Source organism: Anas acuta, chromosome 18, assembly GCF_963932015.1.
Source record: "Anas acuta chromosome 18, bAnaAcu1.1, whole genome shotgun sequence".
Classification (NCBI taxonomy): domain Eukaryota; kingdom Metazoa; phylum Chordata; class Aves; order Anseriformes; family Anatidae; genus Anas; species Anas acuta.
This window is the reverse complement of record NC_088996.1, coordinates 4,946,595-4,967,929: the sequence shown is the minus strand read 5'-3', so window position 1 is coordinate 4,967,929 and position 21,335 is coordinate 4,946,595. Positions and strand designations below refer to the sequence as shown.

The window sequence follows — 21,335 nt, the reverse complement described above, 5'->3', positions numbered from 1 at the left end:
TTATTATTAATTATTTCTCCCCCGTGCCCCCACCCCCAGGACCCCCAGGAGACCTTGGAGGACTCAGGGCCCCGCCCCTCCCCGCCTGCCACAGAGCGGAGCCCAGAGCGCCCCCGCGCAGCTTCCGGCGGGGCGGCGGCCATCTTGTGTGCGGGCAACGAAGCCACCGCCGTGCCCGGGAAGAGGCACGCAGAGGGGAAGCGACCGCGGAGCGCCGCAGCCGCGCTCAGGAAGCGCCAGGAGGCTGGCGGGGGAGTTCACACCGTCCTCACGCCTCCTCCTCCGGTACCGGCTCGGTGCGGGCGGCAGCGGCCTCCTCTCGCCCCGCCGCGAGGGTAGCAGCGCCGTGCCCTCACCTAAGATGGCGGCGGGGTGCGCTCCGCCCCCGCGGCACAAAATGGCGGCCGGGCGGGGGCGGCGCTCTATCCCCTCGTCTCTATGGCCCGCGGCGCTGCCAGGAGGACCCCGACCCCAAAAGCGCCCCCCCCACACAGCCCCCGCACCCCATTCCCACCCCCATTACCCCCCCAGGCTGCCCCCAGCCCTTTTTTTTTTGGGGTGCCGCGGGGGCTGGGGGCTCACCGCGGTTGCATTGTGGGCGGGCACATCGCTGGGCGAGACCTTCCTCCTCCTCCTCCTCCTCCTCCTCCTCCTCCTCCTCCTCCTCCTCCTCCTCCCCACCCCTCAGGGGGGCGGCGATCGGGCGGCGGGGAGGGCGAGGAGGATGCCACGGAAGCTGTTGCTGCCTCACAGAGCTGTTTGTCCTCCCTTTCGGGCTCCCCGGGGGCCGCATGAGGCGCTGGCGATGAACGCTGCCAGGAGCGGCTACCGGGTCTTCTCGGCCAACTCCACCGCCGCCTGCACCGAGCTGGCCAAGCGCATCACCGAGTGAGTGCCCGCCGAGCCCGGGGTGTGGGGGGGGAGAGGCTCGGGGGGGGGCTTCCAGCACCTTCCCCCTGCCGCAGACCCCCGCTGCGGGTCCCTCTGGGCACGGGGTTTGGTGTGGAGAGCTTCCAGCAGCCCCGTCTGAGCCCCCCCGGGGGCTGCCCGACCCCCCCTGGGGGCTGCCCGAGCCCCCTCAGCTCCTTTTTCAGAGCTGCTGAAGAAACCCCCCCCGGCTGCGTGGCTGCTTCAGGTGCCACACGCAGCCCCGGCCTCTGCTGTGGGGCAGGAGGAGGTGGAAGTTGGCGGAATCGGCATCAAAAAGCGATCAGCTGTTTTTTGGGGGGTGTTTAAAACTTTGGGGGGGTCTAAAACTTTGCTAATTTGAGGGCAGGGGGTTGGGAGCTTGTTTGCTCCTCCACTCGGAGCCTGGGAGGGGATCCGTGTGCTGACTGGGGTGGGTTTGGTGCCCTGTTGGTGTCTCGGTGGGCAGCTTGTGCTAAGCAAACAGGGTTTGGTTTAGGGATAGAAATGTGGTTTCCCCCTATTCTGTTTTTTTTCCCTGCCTGTTCCTTTCGGCAGAGCTTGTTTGCAGTGGGGCTGGAGGCGCCGGGTCCTGCTGCGTGAGGTAACAGCCGGCCCCGAGATGTGGCGCTTGGTGCGCGGGGTTCCCACCGACACCTCGCCTCTCGTTTTGGGTTAATTCCGTGCAAATTGGGGCAGGCAACAAGTGGGAGCTCCCAGCCGAGCTCCTAAGAAGCAGGGACATGCAGATTGTGGCACTGCTCCCAAAATTGGGGGTCTCGTTTGTCTTCCACAGCAGGTAGCGTCCTCGCCCTGCTCGAGGGGGTAGGAAATAAAATTGGAAGAATCTCTAAAAACAGGTGTGCGGCCTTAAATTGTGAGAAGGCTTTGCTGTGAGCCCAGCTAGCCCAACAAACAGGGTGCTCAGCCCTCAGCACAACTAAATCTCCCCACAGCTGACTCCGCTGTTTGTCCGGGATCGCCGGTGTTGACAGTGACAGTGACGGGCTGCCCTGGCTGTGGGAAATCCACGCGTTTGGGAGTGGAAAGCTTTTTTTTGGTTGGTGGGTGGTCTGCTGGTGAGGTTTCCAACTATATTTGGTCAATTCCAGATGGCTTTCCCTTGGCTGATACAGCGTGACCGGCTGGGACGGGGAGGGCCCGTCCTGTTCCAGCAAGGCGGGCTGTGACAGCCCCCGGGGACAGGGGACGAGCTCCGAGCTCTCAGGCCTGAAGGAGCAAAGCAGCAATCATCGTTTTCTGCTCTCTGTCTTTAAAAATAACTCGCTGCCTTCCAAAGATGTGATGAGAGGAGACGCAGGGCAGGCTTCCACAGGCTGCGGCACACAGCTGGCCGGGCGCTGTTCCTACTCGCTTCTCTCTGGCAAGAGGTGATGCACGGCAGGTGCCAAAACCGTCTGGAATTTCTCCGTGGCGTCGGGAAGCACCGGTACTGCTGGAGGAACCTGTGTCTAGAGGGTCCTCATCCTCCGCAAGGCTCCCAGCGATGCTCTAGGATGAACAGCAGCAGAACCCAGAGCGTGACCTCCTGGCTGTCTTTCCCAAAGCGTGCTTTCAGTAGAGGCACTGGGGTTTTTTTCCCAAAAAAAACGTGGTATTTTGCAGCCTCTCGTTCTTAAAGGTTTTATTGAGCTTTAGTATGAGCAGTAAAAGACCTTGAAGACAACTTCCTAATATCAGGGGTAGGGCATTTTGGGGCCCTTCTCCATCCAGGCTCCGTTGCTCTCTGCCTGGAGGTGTGATGGCAGGAGAGGTAAGCGAGCCCTGGAAGTGGCCTTGAAGCTGTTGGGAACACTCAGTCTGTTACCAGCTGGGTGAAAATGAGACTCTGAAGATCCCTCCCTGAGGCAAAACTGATACCTGAGGACTCCGAGCTCATCCTTTCCTAAAATCCTAGCCCCGGGGAGGAGCACCCCCAGGATGGCAGAGAGAAATAAACCTCCCGCTCGCTTCTGTCTTGTAAACTGATGGGGATTTTTTTTTTTTAATTCTTTCCCATCTGGAAAGAAAACTGCTTAATTAGGGCGCTCGGCAGCTGATGATGAGCTGCATTTGCAAGGGGGAAGGATAATTTCTGGGGCCTTTTTCAGATAATTTCTGATCCCCGATGGGCTCTGCGTGCTGCTGGGGGCAGGAGGAGGGATTCGCTTTGAATCCCCGGAGCCCAGCAGATGCATTTTGCTCTGCTCTGACCGCGGTGTTTGGCACAGGGGCACGACCACCACGTCCCCCTTGGAGGAGCTGGGATTTGTGGAGCTTCCAGACGTGTCCCCGCTGCTCCTGCAGCTCTGCAGCGTGCAGGATGTGAGTATCCTGGGTGTGCAGCACGGAAAGCAATGAGGATCTGCAGATAAAGCACTGCTGCACGCCGAAGCGACGCAGAGTAATAAGGAAAAGACGAGGACTTTTCTGATCTTTGGTCCCGGGGAGCCCCGTGCCCAGCTGTAAAGCCAGCGCAGCGCTTTCAGTGAGAGCTGGAGACGAGCCCTGCTGCTGGCAGGGGGGGGAGGCCTTGCAGCAGCCTCCTGCAGCTGGAGGAAGGAGCTTTGGGTGGGAGGGAGGAAAAATAACAGCACCTTTCCTCCTCAGGTCAGCTTGGCAAGAGGCAGAGCACCAGAGGGGTGCCCCGGGGTGTCAGCTCGCGGGGTGCTGCGTCCCGTCTCCAAACCCCGTCCTTCTCTGCTGGGGAGTTTGTGCTGCTGGAGCTTGAAACCAAAAGCCAGAAGTGAATTGCGTCTCCAGCTCTGATTAACCAGGTCCTTAACCCGCCTGTCCTTTGGCCCAGGAGTGCGGTGCCACGGCTTTTGGCAGCCCCAAGGCCTGATAAAACCTCGCGCTTCCCGAAATCCTGCCGTGTGGCACTTCCTTATTGAGCCGTTTGGGCTGGGAATTTCAGGCAGATCCAAAATGCTTTTTCATTCACAGCTTCGTGTCCTGGCGTGCGTTGGGACCGTGGAAAGCTCGCTCATCTTTCCTGGGCACTGCTTGTAAGGAGGGATATCCCAGAGCAGGGTACATTTTTACTGATTGCTCTCAGTAGGGTTTTTTTTAAGCCCTAAAGAGATTTTTTTTTTCTCTTGCACGCTGTCAGGTGGGTGCCAGAGCTGGTGCGAGGACAGCAGGGCAGAGAGGAGCAGGGCTTTGCCTTTTAGGAGCCGTGAGTGGCTGCGGGGTGAAGCCTTGCTCTGAGGTGGCACTGAAAGAGATGGGAGCAGCCTGGAGCAGCCCTACCTTGATCCCTGCCCTGCCCTGCCCTCTGCACGGATCCCAGCTCTGAGCACTGCTTCGAAACACAAAACCAGCACCAGGCTGAGCTTCTGCCCCTCGGGGGCGGAGAAGGGAGCTTCCAGCAGCGAGCTGGTGCTCTGGTGTGTGCGTGGGGCTGGTAATTGGGACATTTCTGCAGGCTGTGTGACACCAGCCTGACCATTTCCCAATTTTAAGCACTTCTCCTTGGCAGCACGAGCTGGATCTCTGGTGGGAGTGCTCCGAATCACCTCTGACTGCCTCTTTTCCCTGGCAAAGACCTGCCCGTGTCTGTGGCCAGCTTGATGCAGTAATTCTGACAGCCCCATTGGCGTGGCTGGGTGCTTGCTGCTGAAGCCAAACGCAGATGAAATTCTTGCTGTCAGCTTAATTCCTCTGCTGTCTAACGCAGCGAGCAGCCGGGAGCTTCTGCACGGAAAGAGAAGATTTGGATCTTCTGATCTGGAAAGAGAAGAGCTGGGAATGAAGGCGAAAAAGGGCAAAATGATAGGAAGTGGAAATTTTTCTGCGGCCGCTTCCAAATGGGCGCTCCGAGGCTGGCTTGGGCTGTGCTCTGCCCTTGCCCTCGGTGTAAATCTTCCTCTGGCCAAACCTGCCGCTCCGATTCCTCGTTTCAGCAGCACAGAAGCTGTGCTAACGCCGTGCTGCCTGAGCAGGGCTCTCGTTTCGTCCCGTGCACACCTGGGACCTTGCCAGCCGCATCCTCCAGGCACCACAAAACTCCTCCGTGTTGCTCCCGTGTATTTGCTCCACTCCTCTCTGTATTTGCTCCACTTCAGCAAACACACCGTGTGTGTTGGGGTGTCACAGCTGCCCCAGCCTCACTTTCCAGGGTAGTTTTGAGCTGAGACTTCAGCTTAGGGGCTCGGAGCCGAGTCTAGAACCTGCTGGTTGGGCAGCAGTGTGCTGGTGCTGGGCACGCGTGCCTCGAAATACTGCCTGATGGGATTGTGAAAGGCAGAAGTGTCACCCAGGGGAATAGTCTATGCTTCAGAGCATTTCAACACACTCTCCAAAATGAGTCTTTATCATGTAGCAGCGTTAGGAGGCGGGTGCCTCCCAAGCCCTGTTTCTGTTTGGCTGCTATAATTTGAACACATTTTTGCTGGTTTTCCTCAGAAAATGAGGCTTGATGCCATCGTGCCGCCTCTCCGCTAGGCGTGAGCTCCCTTGCTGGTCTGGACCAGACAGGAGCCTTTGGGGTGGGCTCTTCCTCGGAGTTTTGTGGGGTTTGTGCCGATTCCTTGGGTGGTGCTGGTCGTGGGGTGGGTTGCTCAGTGGCTGATACCGACGGGATGGGTGCATGACGGCCCTGACTGGCTGTAGGGCACACACACGGCTGCGTGTGAGCACCCAAAGGCTCCGTCCTGATGTGTTGGCACCAGGCAAGATGTGTCCTGCAGCTTGGCTGAGGTGCTCGGCTCCCCCAGGGCAGAGCTCGTGCTCTGTCCACGTTCCCCAAGCAGGATTTGGCTCACGAAGCGCTCAGTGCCCCCGTTTCTAACTTCCTTTTTTTTTCCTCTCCAGACGTCTCGGCGCTGAGCTGGGGAAATCCGTGGTGTATCAGGAAACCAATGGAGGTAAGAGAAGCCCTCGCTGCTCGCAAACCTGTTTTGGGGTGATCTTAGGGCTGCAGACAGTCAGACCTGTCCGGTAGGTGCAGTGATTCAGCCGTGCTGCTGCTCCTGGTGGTGCTGAGCTCCTGTGCCTAACCTTAGACAGAGCAATTAGGTGTGTGCCTCGTTCCCCGGGTTATCTCGTTTGCCTGCCTGGCAGCTCTGTCTCATCTGTGATAGATTCCTACCTCGGGTGTTAGCTGCTACAAAACATCACCTGCTGTTGTGCTTAGGAAACCATCCTCTGAGTTTGAAGTAATGCCTTGTAAAATTGAAATTGCTCCCTTCTCCCAGTCCTCCCCCCTGCCACAGGCAGTTCACAGGCACCTGTCTTGCCTTTAAGAGCCCAGATTTGGGGCCGAGCTGGAGCCTGTGCCTCTTGGAGCCCGTTTGCATCTCTTTAAACATCACAGCTGCCCATTTCCAGTTGTCTGTGCTGGGCTGAAACTCGAGGATATTGGCTAACAGAGTTTGGCTCAAAGGAGCAGCGGGACGGCCATGCGGTGATGCGTGAGGCTGTGCCTGGGCTGCCTCGTGCTGCTCAGAGTTCCCTGCCCTCTGGGGTCGGTTTTAAATCGGGCTGCTTGCTTCAGGGGCTGAAGCCATTCCTCATCGCTGCACAACAAATCCTCCATTCAGCAGGGTCCCTTAAGGCTGCTGCAGATGTCTGGACGGGTAGGTTTGGGCCCTGCAGCTCAGCACATCTCGCTCTCTTTTGTCTTATCCCTGCCCTCGGGTTCAGGACTGTGGGAAAGGAGCAGCCCAGGAGGGCACTTTGGGAAACCTTTGGCTTTGCTCAGCTGTTTTGGGGCTTTTCCTTTTGAGTAAGGGGCTGCAGGAAGCGTTTTCAGTGGAGACTCAGGTTTCCAGCTCGTGGCAGCATTGAGGTACCCTGAGCTTCGTAGTGAAGCTGGGGAGCTCTTCCCCTGAGCACTGCTGCAGGGGTGTGCTGGGCTAACCTGGTGAGTACTGGAGGATGTTCTGCTTTGGGGTGGCCCTTTGTTAGCTAGGGAATGAGGTATTGACAGCTTTCAGCAGGAGAAAAGGAAAGGATCTCTCCTTGGGAGTTCAGTAACTGCCTTCTAGGTGCGAGGTAACAGCCAGTCAGCCTATTTTGCCTTGTAAATGCAGCTCACTCACCAGAATGCGGTGCCAGCTCCTTGCTTCCCAGGGCTAGCCTCTGGAAAAACCCACAAGTCCTGCTGCCTTCCCCGACCTCTGGGCCCAATTGTCATTAAAACCTGATGCCTTATTTAAAACACCATGTCTTATCGCTGGAAGTCTGATGTTTGGGAATAAAACTGTGTTTTCATTCCTCCTCAGAAACAAGAGTTGAAATCAAAGAGTCTGTCCGGGGACAGGATATCTTCATTATCCAGACCATCCCCAGGTAAGGGACTTGTGGCTGGGTTTTACAACTGTGCCGTGCTTTTAATTTCTGCTGCAGCAGATCGTTCTGGTTAGCTTGCTAGCCATTAGCCAGCACGACGATGTCTCTTTGCAGGGTTCTCAGTGCTTTGACTTAATCTAGGACACGACATAGCGTTAAGCTGTTAAAATTCCCAGAGGATCGCTCACACCACAGCAAACCGAGACGCTTCCCATCCAACAGCACCAGTGGCATTTGAGGCAAGAGCCAGCCCGACAGATGGGGCGAAGCGAAGCACCCCTGGGCTGTGGGGGTGTCCTTGCAGGCTCAGTTGCTCGGTGATGTCTGACTGGCACTTCCATTTCAGGACGTGCAATTTCCTCTCTGTTCCCATTACCGAGCAGCAGAGCCAGCAACAAAAGGACAACTCTGTGCTTCCATCACAGGCTGGATTACTCTGCCCCTCTCCCTGCAGTGGTGTGAAACTGAGTCTTGTGGAAATCCTTTCCTTCCCTCCCCCACATGTGTAATTCTTAAAGATGTTATGCATTTTCTTAAGTGGGCCGATTTTTTATTTTTATTTTTTTACTTTGGGCTGTTCCGGCCTCGGAGTAAGAGGAAAAATAAGTGCTAAAAGTAACCCTGGTCCCAGAAAACCACTTGTTGACCCAGGAGCCTTGTTCTCCTGGCTGATGCAGGGTGTACGAAGGTGGCATTAGGATGGGCCAGCTGATAGTGACCAAGCAGTCTGTGCAAGTTAGTGGGAGGGAGCCTGTGTGCAAATGATGCAAGTGAAACCTGCAGAATGACCACGAGCAGGTAGGGGAGGTGCTGTTCTCAGAGGTGAGGTGTTGATACGCTGCATTTTGCACCGTGAGCAAAAGTAAAGGTGTTCCAGTTCTGACAGCTTTCTCCAAGATGGCAAATTCTCCTGGGATTTTGGAGATCACAAGCACCAGTAAGTACCAGAGCTGCAGCAGGTAGCAAAATAACCTGGAAACTGATATTTTCCTAAGAAATACAGCCCACTGAGAATTCACACTCATTTTCTCTGTGTAATGCTTGGCCTGTTGCTAACAGAATCGGGAGGACTACAGGAGCAGCCTCCTCACTTGTGGAGCTCCTCTTGCAGGCTGAGGCATTTTCCTGGAGCTCCTCTGTCTCCAGAGGGATGCTCTCAGGGGTTCCTCCCCCAGGGAGCAGCTGAATCTCTGCGAGCTGAGAACCCGCTGCTGCAGGCTGTGCTCCAGGTGAACGGCACCGATCTGCTGCCCCTGCTGGGGGAGTTCTCCCAAATAACGTGTAACTGAGAGCTTTGTCAACATGAGACGGGTGAGGAATTCAGAGAGAGAACTCGGAGCACTGGGGGCTGACAATGCTCTTGGGAGAGGAAAACCTCCCCTGCCCTCCGCTTGTTTACCCCCCCATTTTTCTGTAATCTGAACTGATTATTCCGGGTCGAGAAATGGGTCCTTTTAGCAAAAGTGCTGAAGCTCCTTCTGTCGAGGTGCCACTGTTGTACAGACAAGTCATCTTTTATTCTCAAGCTGCAGCTGTGCCTTGCTGCATTGCTCGAGAGGACAGGTTCAAGGACGTCTCCATTTTGCAGAGGGCTTCAGGGAGCTTTTCAAGAATAAAAACAACCACCGTGTCGGGTAACCTGAAAGTAGGGCTTCTACACTCATTTCTGGTTCAAAAAGCAAGTGAGATATTAGAACTTACTGGAAAATTAGAGAGAGGAGACAGCCTTGTTATGCTGCAGCGTGGACCCGCAGTCTGCATCTTAAATACACGGAGATGGAACAGAAAGAGCTGAATATTTGATGCAAGCTTCTGGGCCAAAAAATGGAGCAGAACTAAAGAAGTTCCAGTGCCAGGTGTCATCCGGGGCTGCTGGCGTGGGGACTGGTGGGTGTGTGGGGGGAAAACTGAACCTCCTGGTACTGCTGAGGGCTATGGGGAGATCTGCCAGAGGTCTCTGGATAAGTGGCAGGTAAGAGGCACTGCTCTGCCAGAACAAGGAGAGGACAAACAGAGGCAGCAGGTGCGGAGTTCGGAGCAGACAAGAGGGGGTGGCACTTCCCATTACCAGGTACTTCACAGCTTCCCAGGACAAGCCTTGTAGTTTCAGGAGCTCCTTGCATGGGGCTGCTGCCTCTACCAGGGGCTGTGGGATCAAAAAGCTGCGGGATGGATTCCTGGTGGGCATGGGGAGAAGATCAAGGTCTGGTGGGGACACGAGGAGCTGCAAGCTGCTGGCAGCTGTGGAGAGCATCACCACGTCCTTGTGTTCTGCCCCCTGCTCGGCAGGGTTGGGGCCTCTCGGTAGCAGGGCTGAGCACCCCAATAATTTGTATGTTCCTGCCTGGTTTAAACAGGCGGCGTGCTGTGAATGTAGGTGCTGGGCAGTGAGGCACTGGGCAGCACGGGGACTGCGGGCACCTTTCGAGGTTTCTGGCAACCTCCCCTCGCAGCAGCAGTCGTGTTCTCTGTTTTGTTACTCTTTTTTTAAAGTAATTTGAGCAGTGATGATGGAAAATACTGAATTTCGTGGGCGACCTTCAATTAGACTTCATCGAGGCTGCTTTGTTTCACACAATACTGATAGCAGCATCCTTTTCTCCTCTCCCAGCCGCGCTGGCACGACTGGAACAGCAAAGGGAAGAAGTGGTTCTTTGTTAGCTCGCTGCCCTACGTGGCAGGGGGTTATGTTTTATGTAATTCTTGGCTGGCTGCTGCGGAGCTGACAAAGCTTTCTTGTGTACGAGCAGCATTGTGCGGGGGGCTCGGCGGAGCCAGCGGGAGAATAAAGAGACGCAGAGCGGTCGCAAATGAGGGCCACGAATAAAAGTTGGGTCCCAAAGGAAAAGGGAGAGCCACGGAGAAGTGGTTGGAGGAATGTGGTGTCACACACGGGTGGGAAATGTGTCTCTGAGCACTTAGGGATGGCAGGCCAGGTGGGCTGGAGGGTAATCCTAAAATATAAGCTCCCAAAAAGCTCTGCAGGGCTTCGAGATGCTCTGCGTGGGAGGGTGGCTCCGGGCAGCCCCTGCTCGGTCACCCTGTGGCTCTGCAGCAGGGTCACCCTCAGCGTGGCCCCCCCGGGGAAGCGGTATGTGGGGTGGCTGCTGGAAAAAAACAAAACCAAGCAGGAACATCTTTATTCAGGGCAGGGACCGCAAGTCCTGATTGCTCCCACGTGCACATTGCTCACCTCCAAAGTGGTCTCAAGTTGCTTTGTGATGCTGCAGGCACTGATGGGGATTTTCCCTTTCCAAAATGAGTCCAGATGCAGATTAACACACTCCTGGGGTGCTCCAGGCGTCATGGTGCAGCTCATCACAGATGTTTTTCTGTGCATCCCTGTCTGTGTGTGTGCTCTGCCAACATCCCAACATCCCTTCTTTGTTTTACCTTCCAAGTAAACGTTGTTAGGGGTTTCTGCTGCTGTTCCTTCCGTCTCTAGGTAAGTCAGATAGCAAGGAGATGCTGGCCTCTGCCAGAACGATGTGCTGGGGCTCGGTGCAGCTTCAGAGTACAGTATTGAAGGCAGGGAAAGTAACTTACTTGTGTTGCTTAAAAAAAAAAAAAAAACTCGGTAAATCTGGCGTGGATGAAATTGTGGTGGCTGCACGCGTGCTGCTGCCTCTTCTAAAGCCTGTTTTATTTTAGAATATACTGTGTGAAGTGCCATTTGTTCCATCATTAGTGCGGGAGAATGCCCTCTTTGCTGTGTTGATGGAGGGAGTCATCGTACGCCTCGTGTCAGACCGCAGAATCCAATCCTGCCCAGTGAGTCAGTGCCCAGCGGTGCTGCAGTCGCTGCCCCTGCATTTAGCAGTTGCTGCTGATGTGCTGTGGCACGAGGGAAGGAGCTGCAGGATCACAGTGCAGGTCTTGCACACATTAGCATAAGGCACAACGCTATTTACCTGGAAATTCGATGAGGGAAGGGTGGGTATGGTACGGGAAGGGCTCGCACTGGAAAAACACCTGATGTGTGGAACATCTTCTTCCAGAGATGTGAACACTGCCGTCATGGAGCTGCTGATAATGGCTTATGCACTGAAGACCTCCTGTGCCAGGAACATCATCGGGGTCATCCCTTACTTCCCCTACAGCAAACAGAGCAAGATGAGGAAGAGGGGCTCCATAGTCTGCAAGCTGCTGGCTTCCATGCTGGCCAAGGCAGGTGAGCGTGGCAGGGAGCAGCCCGGCCCCCTCGGGCGCTGCCTTGCAGCTGCTGGCAGCCTGCAGGGCTCCTGCCCTTCCCTTCTCCTCCTGTCAGATGCGCAGGCGTGCTGCCAAAACCCTGAGCTGCTTTGGGGGAGTTTATTTTTATTTCTTTAGCTCATGCCTGGGGAAGTGGCCTAGAAGTGTCGCGTTGAAATAGTCACGGTTGCTAGTCGGGCAGCGCCTTACCGCATGCCTGTTTCTTCCCATGTCTCTGAAACTTTTTTTTTTTACCTGCTTATGCTCATTTTAACACGTGGTGTACTCGTCTGTCTGAGATCTGAAACAGTCTGGAAAATGGAGATGGTTCAGGAACTCCAGCTTTGTGGGACTCGTCTCAATTAATCAATTTTTTTTTTTTTCTCCTTTCTTAGGGTTAACGCACATTATCACCATGGACCTTCATCAGAAGGAGATCCAAGGCTTCTTCAGCTTCCCCGTAGACAACCTGCGGGCATCCCCTTTCTTGATTCAGTACATACAGGAAGAAGTGAGGTTACTCTACTTCTGTGTATATCAACTTGGCTTAACGCAGTGGCGGTGTAGGGGTGCTAGATCAGATGCTCTGCTCATGAATCTCTTTTTCTCAGGGAAACCTTTTGCATGTTTCACAAGGAAGTGGGAAAACGCTACATTAAATTAGGTTGTGTGAGATTGCACCTGGATAGAAATTGAGTTTTTGACCATAAGCTGGAGATGAGCTTGAGCCCTCAGTTGAAATTCATTGCTCTCTGTAGAGCTAGAGCCATCTGAGAGGTGCTCTTTATGCTCTTGCCTCTAATCACCTTTTAAATCCTGTTCGTGTCTGCACTCACCCTTTGTTCTGCGGTGGATGTCTGACTGATCTGAATTATTGATAGACTTTGTCTTGGGCTCTGCTTAGGAATGCTGAGCACACAGAGGGCCTGGGGACGGGCGTTTTGTCTCCCAAATGCAGGAATTGATTTATGCCTGCGTGGTGAGAGCAGGGCTGCTGCACGTGGGGAGCCCAGGGCCTGGGTTCGGACCTGCAGCCAGCCCGTGTGGGGTGGGTTAAACACAGTGAGCTCTTCCTTTTGACCATTTTGAGTGTAAAACCTGCTCTGTGCGGGCACTGGGGGCTCCGTGTTGTAGAGCCAGGGCTGACCCCTTTGGCCCCAGGGTCTAAACAGCCCCCTTTCTTTCCTTGCACCGTGCCCCATCTCTCAGACCTGGCTGCAGGTAGCACTGCAGGTGAGCCCGTGGCTTGTGGATGCCAGTAGCAAACTGCAGTCCTGTGCAAAGTGGGACCTGTGAACAGATGGCATCCCCTGCACTACTGCCAGCCCTAACCCTATTTGTGTGGCGTTTGGGGCAGAATATGCAAATGCAGGTGTTGAAAAGGGGTGCGGTGGCCTTGCAGTGCTTGTACCCCAGGAGGAAGATTCGGGCTGGGGACAGTGAGTGGGTGCAGGTCTTCAGCCATGAATCAAACCAGAAATGCTCTCTCAAGAAGGCCTTTACTTAAACAGTTTTTTATCACATCCAGATTCCGGATTACAGAAACGCAGTTATTGTAGCCAAATCTCCTGATGCAGCTAAAAGGTAAATAGATTTTTTTATTATCTGGTTTAAAAATAACTTGGAAAAGGTCTGGGCTGCTGGGGAATACACTGGGGAAAAGTAAGGGAGGGTTTGCAAATGGATCAGCAATCTGTTTCATAAGGCATTTGTGGCTGGAAATCAGATGGGCATCTGTAGTGGCGCAGATGGGCAGCTGAATTTTGCAGTCCCAGCCCCACGGGAGGAAATTTTGGAGTTTGCTGCTGCAAACCTGGGTGGTTCACCTGGGGTCAGGCTCCCTGCATGATGAGTTTCAGCAGGGCCTGACCGTGTCAGGGAACATTCGGCGTGCAGAGGAACACCAGGAGATCTCTGTGGTGGGGCCAGGGGGCAGAGTGGGCTTTGGGGTGTTGGGAATCCAAAGTCCTTTTTAGGGAAGCTCTTCCCTGGGGAAATCCTGTACAGCCTTTTTTGTTGGATCTGACATGCTGTGGTTGTCCTGCAGGGCTCAGTCTTATGCTGAGAGACTACGGCTGGGACTAGCAGTGATCCACGGAGAGGCTCAGTGCACGGAGCAGGACATGGACGACGGCCGTCACTCCCCTCCGATGGTCAAAAATGCAACTGTGCACCCTGGCCTGGAGCTGCCTTGTAAGATTAAGCTTCTCTGCTCATCTCTGAGCAAAAAAGACGAGTGGGAAATGGCTCCCGGTGGGGCTCTGTAGGTATAACCAGCCCTAGGGCAGTTGAATTTTCCTCGTGGAAAGGTTGATGTAGGAGAAGGTGTGGGGAGGTCCTTGTTTAACTCTTTCTGGCCATGCAGAGCACCAGTTTTGCTCCCCTTGGCTTTGCCCACTCAGCAGTGTCAGGCAAACCTGTGCTAGAGGTGGGGTTTTACAGTGCAGAACTCACTGAAACCAGAAAAAGCAATGCAAAAGTGGAACTAGCAGGGGAACGGCCCCTGAGACAGCCCGCTGTGCACAGCCTGAGGATTGCTGGTGTTCTTGCAACAGCACCAACTGAACAAACCGCCGAAATCCAGCTCTTAATTTGGGAGGATTTCACCTTTCTAGGTAGGTGGGGGTAGGACAGAAGCGATGAGAGCAGTGTGGGAATGGCAGCGTGCTGCTGCCTGGGACAGAGCCGCCCATTGCGCAGCCACCTGTAATTACCCGGGCTGTGGCCGGGGCTGCTGATAAGCTGCTCCCCTTGTGAAGTTTAAGGAGAGCATCCAACCAGTTTGTGGCCAAATCAGGGAGGGGGAAGGCAAGTAAGACCGCAGGCATTTTGTGTTAACCCAGGCATCGCTCGGTAATGAAATCAGTTCAGCCAGGCTTGTGATGCTGCTGAAACTCCACCCCAAGGCCCAGGAGGGGTTTCGCTGTGACGTTTGGAGCTTCATCACGGTTGTCTCCTGTCTGACAGGGGATTTCTTCGTGCACTTGCAACAAAATAGGGATGTGCATGGTTACTCATTGGCCTTTTGCTTCCTGTCCTGCCCCACAGAGGATTCTGTCCTCCAGGATGTCTCATCTGGCTGCTGTCAGGGCCTCGATGGAACTGCAGCTTTATTCCCAGTCGTGTCACTTGAAGGAATCTCAGCTGTGGGAGCTTGTGCTGCTGGGCAGCCCCATAAACGGTGGCTCATACAGAAATTTCCCCCTGTCCCGTTTCGTTAGGGTTTCGGTGGAAAAAATGTTTTCAGTCCTCAGCTACCCAAACGTGAACTGGTTTGCTGTGTGCCACCACTTTATTTATCTCCTGCAGAAACTCAGCCCTTGGCTGATGACCTTGCATTCCTGCATGCCTATGGCACGCATGGAAAACAAGCAAGCTGCAGCTCGGGAGCTGTCTGTCGGGGGAGTTGTGGGGTGGATTATGGTGTGACTTGTCCAAAACTCTCAGCAGAAAGCTGCGTTTTTTTTTCTCTCCAGTTTTATGATCTTAGTAAATACTAAGGAAACTTGTAATGCTTAGTAAACTTAAACTACTTAGGAAATACTACGTGGTTTTGAGTGAGTGCTGGGCTCTGCTTGTGGAGCTGCAGGACACTGGGATAATAATACCTGGCTGCAAGCAGTCTGTAAGCTTCTGGAGAATCCCACCTGTGCTGCATTCCCTGCCAGGGATCTGCTCTCTGCCCAGCAGAGGTGAAAATGCAGCAGGGCTGAGGATGGTGATGCTGTGAGGCTGTGCTCACCCCCTCGGTTCCGCCTCCCTTCCTATCCGATTGAGTCATTTGGAAGGTGTTTTCCCACCTCGAGTGGTGCATCAAACAAAGCTTTTGATCAGCTCTCCCTGCCCTGTGTACCAGCACCTCCACTCCCAGCACCATAAAGCTCGGCGAGGGAGTAAAATAGGGCTCGGCTCTGTGCTCGTCTTGTGTTTGTGGAAGGTAGGGCACGCTCCGAACCCACAGCTGCCTGCTTCCTTACCCCAAAACTGGCCAGAAAAAAAAAAAAAAGAATCTGGTTGTTAAACGATCAGCCTCCAGAGCTGTCTGGCTCAGGTTTCATGAACCCAGGTAGGAAGTGGGAGCCCTCCTGGGGGAAGCAACGGAGACTAACAGCAGAGCATCCTGCTCTGGGCTGCAAGCAGATCGATGTGGGGCATCCTTCCTCTCAAGACTCCACAGTTTGGGGCCCCAAGGGCATGGCTGCAGCCAGCAGGGAGGCAAAACCTGGAGCTGGGAGCCCTACAGCAATTATGCAATGCTTTTCGTGATTCTTTGCGGGGTTTTGAGTGAATTGGCCAGGCTCTTGCATCATGGCATGTCCCTTTCCTCCCTGTTCAGGTAGGGATCACGTGCCCTTAATTAAGGAGTGCTGTGCAGCATAATGGCTTATTTATGGTCCAGAGGCTGTGCGCCGATGCCATGCTGTGATGGGGTGGCGTGTGGAGCTGTAACAGCAGCTGCACTTCCCAAAGCGCTGTGCTAAAATGGCAGCAGCAGCTCGTGTCACCCCAAAATCAGGAACTCAGAGCCTTGGAGACCTTCTCTTTGTGTGCCCATTGTCTCGAAGCTCGGGGCTGTGCTTTACCAAGTGCCCGTGGATACTTTGCGTGTTGCCTCTCCTGGAGAAAAGTGGTGGGGAGCTTCCAGTGGCTCTGAAATCCCCTACTTGGTGCTGGAGGCAATGGGCTGCTTCAAACCCAGAGCCCAGCAAGCTGCCACGAAGGAGGAGAAGCTGGGTGGAAAAACTGGAGCGACCTTAGGTCTGTTCCTGCTTCCCTGCCCCCTTATCTCTGCTGTGTTGGGGCAGGGGCAGGGCGCTGTTATCAGCTTCCAGATCTCTGGGCAGCATTTCTCCAGCAGCCTTTTGTCCCTCGGCCCTGTTGTAAAGGCAGCATTATCTTACGGGGTGGTTATCGCTGTAACGCAGCCGTGTGGGAACTGTCAGCCCCAATTTTGGCATTCCTTAACCCAGTTTTGACCGCTTCATCGCAGCAGCAGGTGTGAGCACCCGGGAATGCTGTCTGCTCACGGTGATCAGCTCACCTGCAATGCATGGAGCCTGGGTGCGTGTTGCAGCAGGAGCAAGGTGCAGGTCAGAGCGTTTGGCTGATTTCCCCACCACCCCCGTGTTCTTTGATATTCCTGCTTTATAAAAGTAGTCATTTTTTATATTCAAAAGGCTGCAGATACAACCAGCATCTTTTTATGACTTTCCATGAAAAAGAAAAAAAATCAGCAGCACTTTTTGACCTAAACTTTTGATAATCAAAGGGGCTACATCTGGCAAAGGTACACCTGTGGCTTACTTCTGTTGCCTCCTTCTTTTTCTACATACAGATAGAGGTTTTGTGTCTGGGAGGAGGACGTTCTTTATTATTTTAAATCATTTTTCGAGCCACCTTCTCGCAGCGGTTCTGACGTGCACGTAGAGATACCCCCAAAGATTTGGAAGGAAAGGAAAGTGGCTGCAGTAACCCCTGCGTGCGCCCTGCTCGTGCTGCAGCGACCGAAGCTCTCTTGCGATGTGATGTGGTTGTGGGTGGATCTCTGGCTTGCAATTTTTTTCTTTTCTTTGCAGAGAAAATTGAACAAGGAAAAGGGAGAACATCTCTGTAGGATCCGGGTAGGTCGACACATTGCCTACCCTACTTTAACAGTAAAGCAAACCTGAAACACAGCGTTCAAAAGCAGACAAAAGCTGTAAAAAGCACGGCTAATGTTAGCCTCTGAGCCTAACGAGGAGTGCGTTTGCTTCCTTTATGGAAGGGGAAGATACAGACTTGCTGAAACTTCATGTTTTTCAGTAAAATGGTGCTGGGTTTCAGCTCCCTGGGATCTGTTCACCATTGCTTAGAGTTTTCTCTCACCTGGCTGTTGTAAGCAGAAGTGGTGCTCGTTTGTGGATGCGCAGGGAGAGCAGCCAGATGTAATATTTCGATATTTCGTAGCTCCCACCAGGAGCTGCGTTACCGTCCCGACTAGATTAATAAACTAATAACTAACCTGAGCAGGTAGGCAGTGCCTGTAATTGACATTTATGGTCTGCTTATCTCTCCTGGAGCTTAATCCTGCTTTATTGCAAGTGCTCTTCCTTCTCATAAGGCTGCTTTCCCTGCAGGATTTAGGGACTTTGCATTTGATAAGAGCCCCAGCAACAGCAGTGCAAGGGAGGCTGAGGATCGCGTGCTCCAAAGAGCAATTAACTCCGAGTCCAAGATAGCTGTGATGTTTTTTTTTTTAACCACAAAGCCTAGCAACGAGTGACATCCTTTTGGACAAAGCAGAACGTATTGGTCACCGTTTTGTACAGTTCTGGTGAGCTCAGGGTACGTTTTGTGTAGGAGGAACAGCACTGCACATGAATCTTTGGAGCTGTGGTCCTGCTAATTGCTTCCATCGCATCCCTCAGCCTGACTCACGCAGCCGTGCTTGGGCCCTGAGCGTTCCCAGGTGCTGGGGAGCTGTGGGAATAGCACTGGCTCAGCCTGCTGTGCAGGACGGGGAGTTTCAGGTAGGACTCCTGACGCGGGAGGGCTGAAATCAGTGCTCAGGCAGGCTTCTGGACGGGCAGCACCTTGAGTTTTTTCATGCTGCTCGAGCGTAAAGCATGACGTGGAAGCAGGTTGTCTCACAGGAGGAATATCTTCCTCTCTAGGTGTCTAAAAGTCCTCTGAACCCTAGAAGCTGTTGTGGGCAGGCTGAGCTACAAAGAGGAGGGATACCAAGTGCCTCGGGAGGACGCTTTGCACTCCCTGTGGATAGCACAAAGGCAGGGGGTGCAGGTGTGCTGGCTCAGCCTTACCAAACGTTGGTGTTCTCTGTGCTTCAGTGGTTAGATCAGCCCCGATTATCACGTAACGAAACTCCCGGAGCCACATACCACCTCCACGTGCTTCTTCCCTGCTGGGGCTTTCTGCCTGGTGTTCGCTGGGGCTTTGTAGGGTGCTCGTGCACGAGCCCTGTCAGTGCGCAGGCAGAGCCAGGACGGAGTGGATCCTCGTTTCTTGGCACATCTTTCCCACGTGCTGGATGGCACAGATCATCCGTGTATACTTTTTGGATGCACTGTGGTTGTAGAACTGAGTCTGGGCTGGATTTTGTCCTGCTCTGTCCATCAACGTGCTTTAAAACATTCAGCACAACGTTGGAAGTTCTCCTTGCCCGTGCGGGTGCTGTTAAGGCGCTCGTGTCCGCTGAAAGATCCTTGCAGGTTTGGTGAGCCAAGAGTAAGCGAGCTGCAGCCTGAGCGAAATCCTTCAGCCAAATCAGCGAGCCCAGCCGGTGAAAAACTGCACGTTGTGCACTGCCCCTTTGAGAGGGGTTATCGGGGAATCCCGGTGGTTGTTCCCAGTGCTGACAGCCCCCTTTCCTCCAGTCCTGTTTTGGAGCACAGAGGCCAGAAGTCACGGAGGTTCCCCACAGATGAGGTAGAGCTTTGTAGCGCTCCCTGCACGAGGATCTGTTAGATTTTTGGATCCACGTGTCTCTGAGATCAGTGCTGGGTCCCTGCAGAAACCGAGAGTTTCGTCTTGAGGCAGCAGTGCTGCTCGGTGAGGAAGAGGAGGAGGAGGAAGGTCACAGCAGCGCTTACCCGCTGGGGTGGGTTATCGGGGGAAGGCACAGGTCCGGGTCTGCACCAGCTCGGCGACAGAGCGGCCTCGTGCAGGGTGGGATGGTTGTGGTTTGACTCAGAGCTGACTGAGCCGGGCTTGTTTCTTCCCCAGTGATGATGGCCAAGGAGAAGCCGCCGATAACTGTGGTGGGAGATGTTGGAGGAAGAATCGCCATCATCGTGGTATGAGGGTGGTGGAGGGGAGCGGGCGGGGGGTGGCCTCCTTCAGTTTTAGTGATAAATTTTGATTATTTCAGCTTTCTGCTGAAAACGCTTTGTACTTCAGCCTTGTAAAACCTGCAAACTTTGCCCCCTTGAATCTACAAACACGAGATATCCATGAATATTCAATGAATCTGGGATACGTGAAGAATTCTCCTAAAATATTTAAAACAAGCAAAACCTTGCTGAGCTCCCCATGGGTTTCTTTTCAGGATGACATCATCGATGACGTGGAGAGCTTTGTGGCCGCCGCCGAGATCCTGAAAGAGCGCGGAGCCTACAAGATCTTCGTGATGGCCACGCACGGGCTGCTGTCTGCGGACGCCCCCCGCCTCATAGAGGAGTCCTCCATCGACGAGGTGAGCCCGTTTTTTGGGGCTGCCGAGGAAGGGCCGGCTCTGGTGGTGAATTTAAGGCACTAAAAACCAGAATCTGGTCCTGGGGGAGTGCCTGGTTTCATCAGATGCTTTCGGTTCTGATTGTTCACAGACGAGTCGCTGTGATTAATACTTGCTGGGGTCAGGTTTGCTTCTCTGCGTGTCGTCTCCCCCGCACGCTGATATTACTCACCCCTGCCTGGACACTTCCCTTACCACAGCACGTGGCCGTTCTCTCGTTCTGCCTCTTGCCCCAGCTGCTGGGCACATCACAGGGATGAGATCTCAGACCTCGTCCTCGGGATCCGATGTGTCAGATCCTGTGGTCTGAACGGGCCTCATGGCCTCCGTGGCAGCGGCTGTCGTAATTGCTGGTGACAGCTTCCCCTGCACGGAGTGCCACGTGGAGAAGCCCGTCTCATCTTTTTCTCTGACATACGGGGATTTCTCAGCCTTGCCCTGACCCGTGGAGCTGATTTGGGGTAGCTGTGGGATGCGAATTAATGGTGTCACTGATACATTCCTGGTCTTTTCCTCCTGGCGCCCCGCAGGTGGTAGTAACCAACACGGTTCCTCACGAGGTACAGAAGCTGCAGTGCCCCAAGATAAAGACTGTGGACATCAGCCTGATCCTCTCCGAAGCCATCCGGCGAATCCACAACGGGGAGTCCATGGCTTATCTCTTCCGCAACATCACCGTCGATGACTAGAGCTGGTGCTGCCCCTGTCCTGGCTTCCACGAGAGAGGGAAACGTGCATGAGCAGGCAACGCCATAAGTTATAGACGTAACTCAGCTGTTTATTCTTGTAGGGAGGGTGAAGGTTCTCAGGGTGGTGAGCCGTGAGATCCCATAGGAACAAATCCACCTGACCAGCACTTTACAGGTGAACGGGAGGGGCCGCTGGCCGTGGGGGGGGGGGGTCTACATCCCGCAGAGAGAGACGGAGAAGTGAGGAGGGTTTGAACTTTGAAATTCCTTTATTTTTTTAGCGTTATCTCTTGCTCTGCAGGGGAGGGGGGGAGTGAGAAAAGCCTTGCTGCCAGCTCACGGGAAGGGAACAGGGGACGCTCATCGCCGCACGCGGACAGCAGCAGAGGAAGCGGCGTTGGGGTTTCTGTTCCTGGCTGTGGTTCGCCCGGGACAGCGCAGAAAGGAGCCTCACTCGGCTCCGCATGCTGCTGGCAGAGCCCAGCAGCTCCGTGCCAGCCTCTGCTCCTCTCCCCCAGCCTGGCACGTCCTGCTGGCAGAGCCCAGAGCCACAAAGGGCAGCTGGGGGCAAGCTCAAAACCCCCTCGTGACTGGGAGCGAGCTCTCCCCTACCTCCCGGCAGGGCAAGAGGTGCTCGTTAACGTGCTGGCCTTTTCGTTTCGAGCCTTGGATCGTTACCGTGCCTCGGGGGGGGGGAAGGCACACGAGGCTCTGGGTCCTCGCTTGAACACTCGTCTGCACTGCACGGCCGGGCACGGCTGCTGGAGGGGCCTGGGGCTGCTGGGCTGGGGCAGAACCTGGTGGGGAAGGTAGGGGGGGGGGACGGGACGATGCCTCTGCTGCAGCTGGGCTCTCCGGAACACTAACACTGAATCTGCAATAAAGAGCATAGGATTTATGGTGGCTGCTGCTCTGTGAGTCCTTCTGCCCAGGTTTTTGCTGGAAGCAGGCTCGGGGGGCAGCCTGCAGCCTCCTCCCTGGAAGTGACCCTGTGCCTTGTAGGATCCCGACCTGCCTCGGGGCTT

The 21,335-nt window shown here is 54.5% G+C and overlaps 1 protein-coding gene across 2 annotated transcripts; it reads left to right on the top strand.

The window, feature by feature from the left end:
• Positions 1-340: 340 nt before the first annotated feature.
• PRPSAP1 (phosphoribosyl pyrophosphate synthetase associated protein 1) lies at positions 341-21,213 on the top strand. Of its 2 annotated transcripts, XM_068654743.1 has the most exons (10): positions 640-888; positions 5,722-5,774; positions 7,134-7,200; positions 11,199-11,371; positions 11,787-11,902; positions 12,920-12,975; positions 13,439-13,584; positions 19,114-19,184; positions 19,436-19,582; positions 20,152-21,213. In XM_068654743.1, exons 1-10 carry the CDS (start codon positions 725-727, stop codon positions 20,308-20,310), a joined length of 1,152 nt encoding a protein of 383 aa, XP_068510844.1. In that variant the 5' UTR covers positions 640-724; the 3' UTR covers positions 20,311-21,213. The 2 variants fall into 2 exon arrangements, with proteins under 2 accessions (XP_068510845.1, XP_068510844.1); XM_068654744.1 differs by lacking the exons at positions 19,114-19,184; positions 19,436-19,582; positions 20,152-21,213 and having other exon boundaries at positions 341-888; positions 11,787-11,907.
• Positions 21,214-21,335: the final 122 nt, after the last annotated feature.

Coding starts and splice junctions, on each gene's coding strand:
- PRPSAP1 (XM_068654743.1), top strand. CDS start 725: ATGCCACGGAAGCTGTTGCTGCCTCACAGAGCTGTTTGTCCTCCCTTT. Junction 5,775..7,133: donor GTATCAGGAAACCAATGGAG/GTAAGAGAAGCC, acceptor ATTCCTCCTCAG/AAACAAGAGTTGAAATCAAA. Junction 13,585..19,113: donor CCCTGGCCTGGAGCTGCCTT/GTAAGATTAAGC, acceptor TTTCTTCCCCAG/TGATGATGGCCAAGGAGAAG.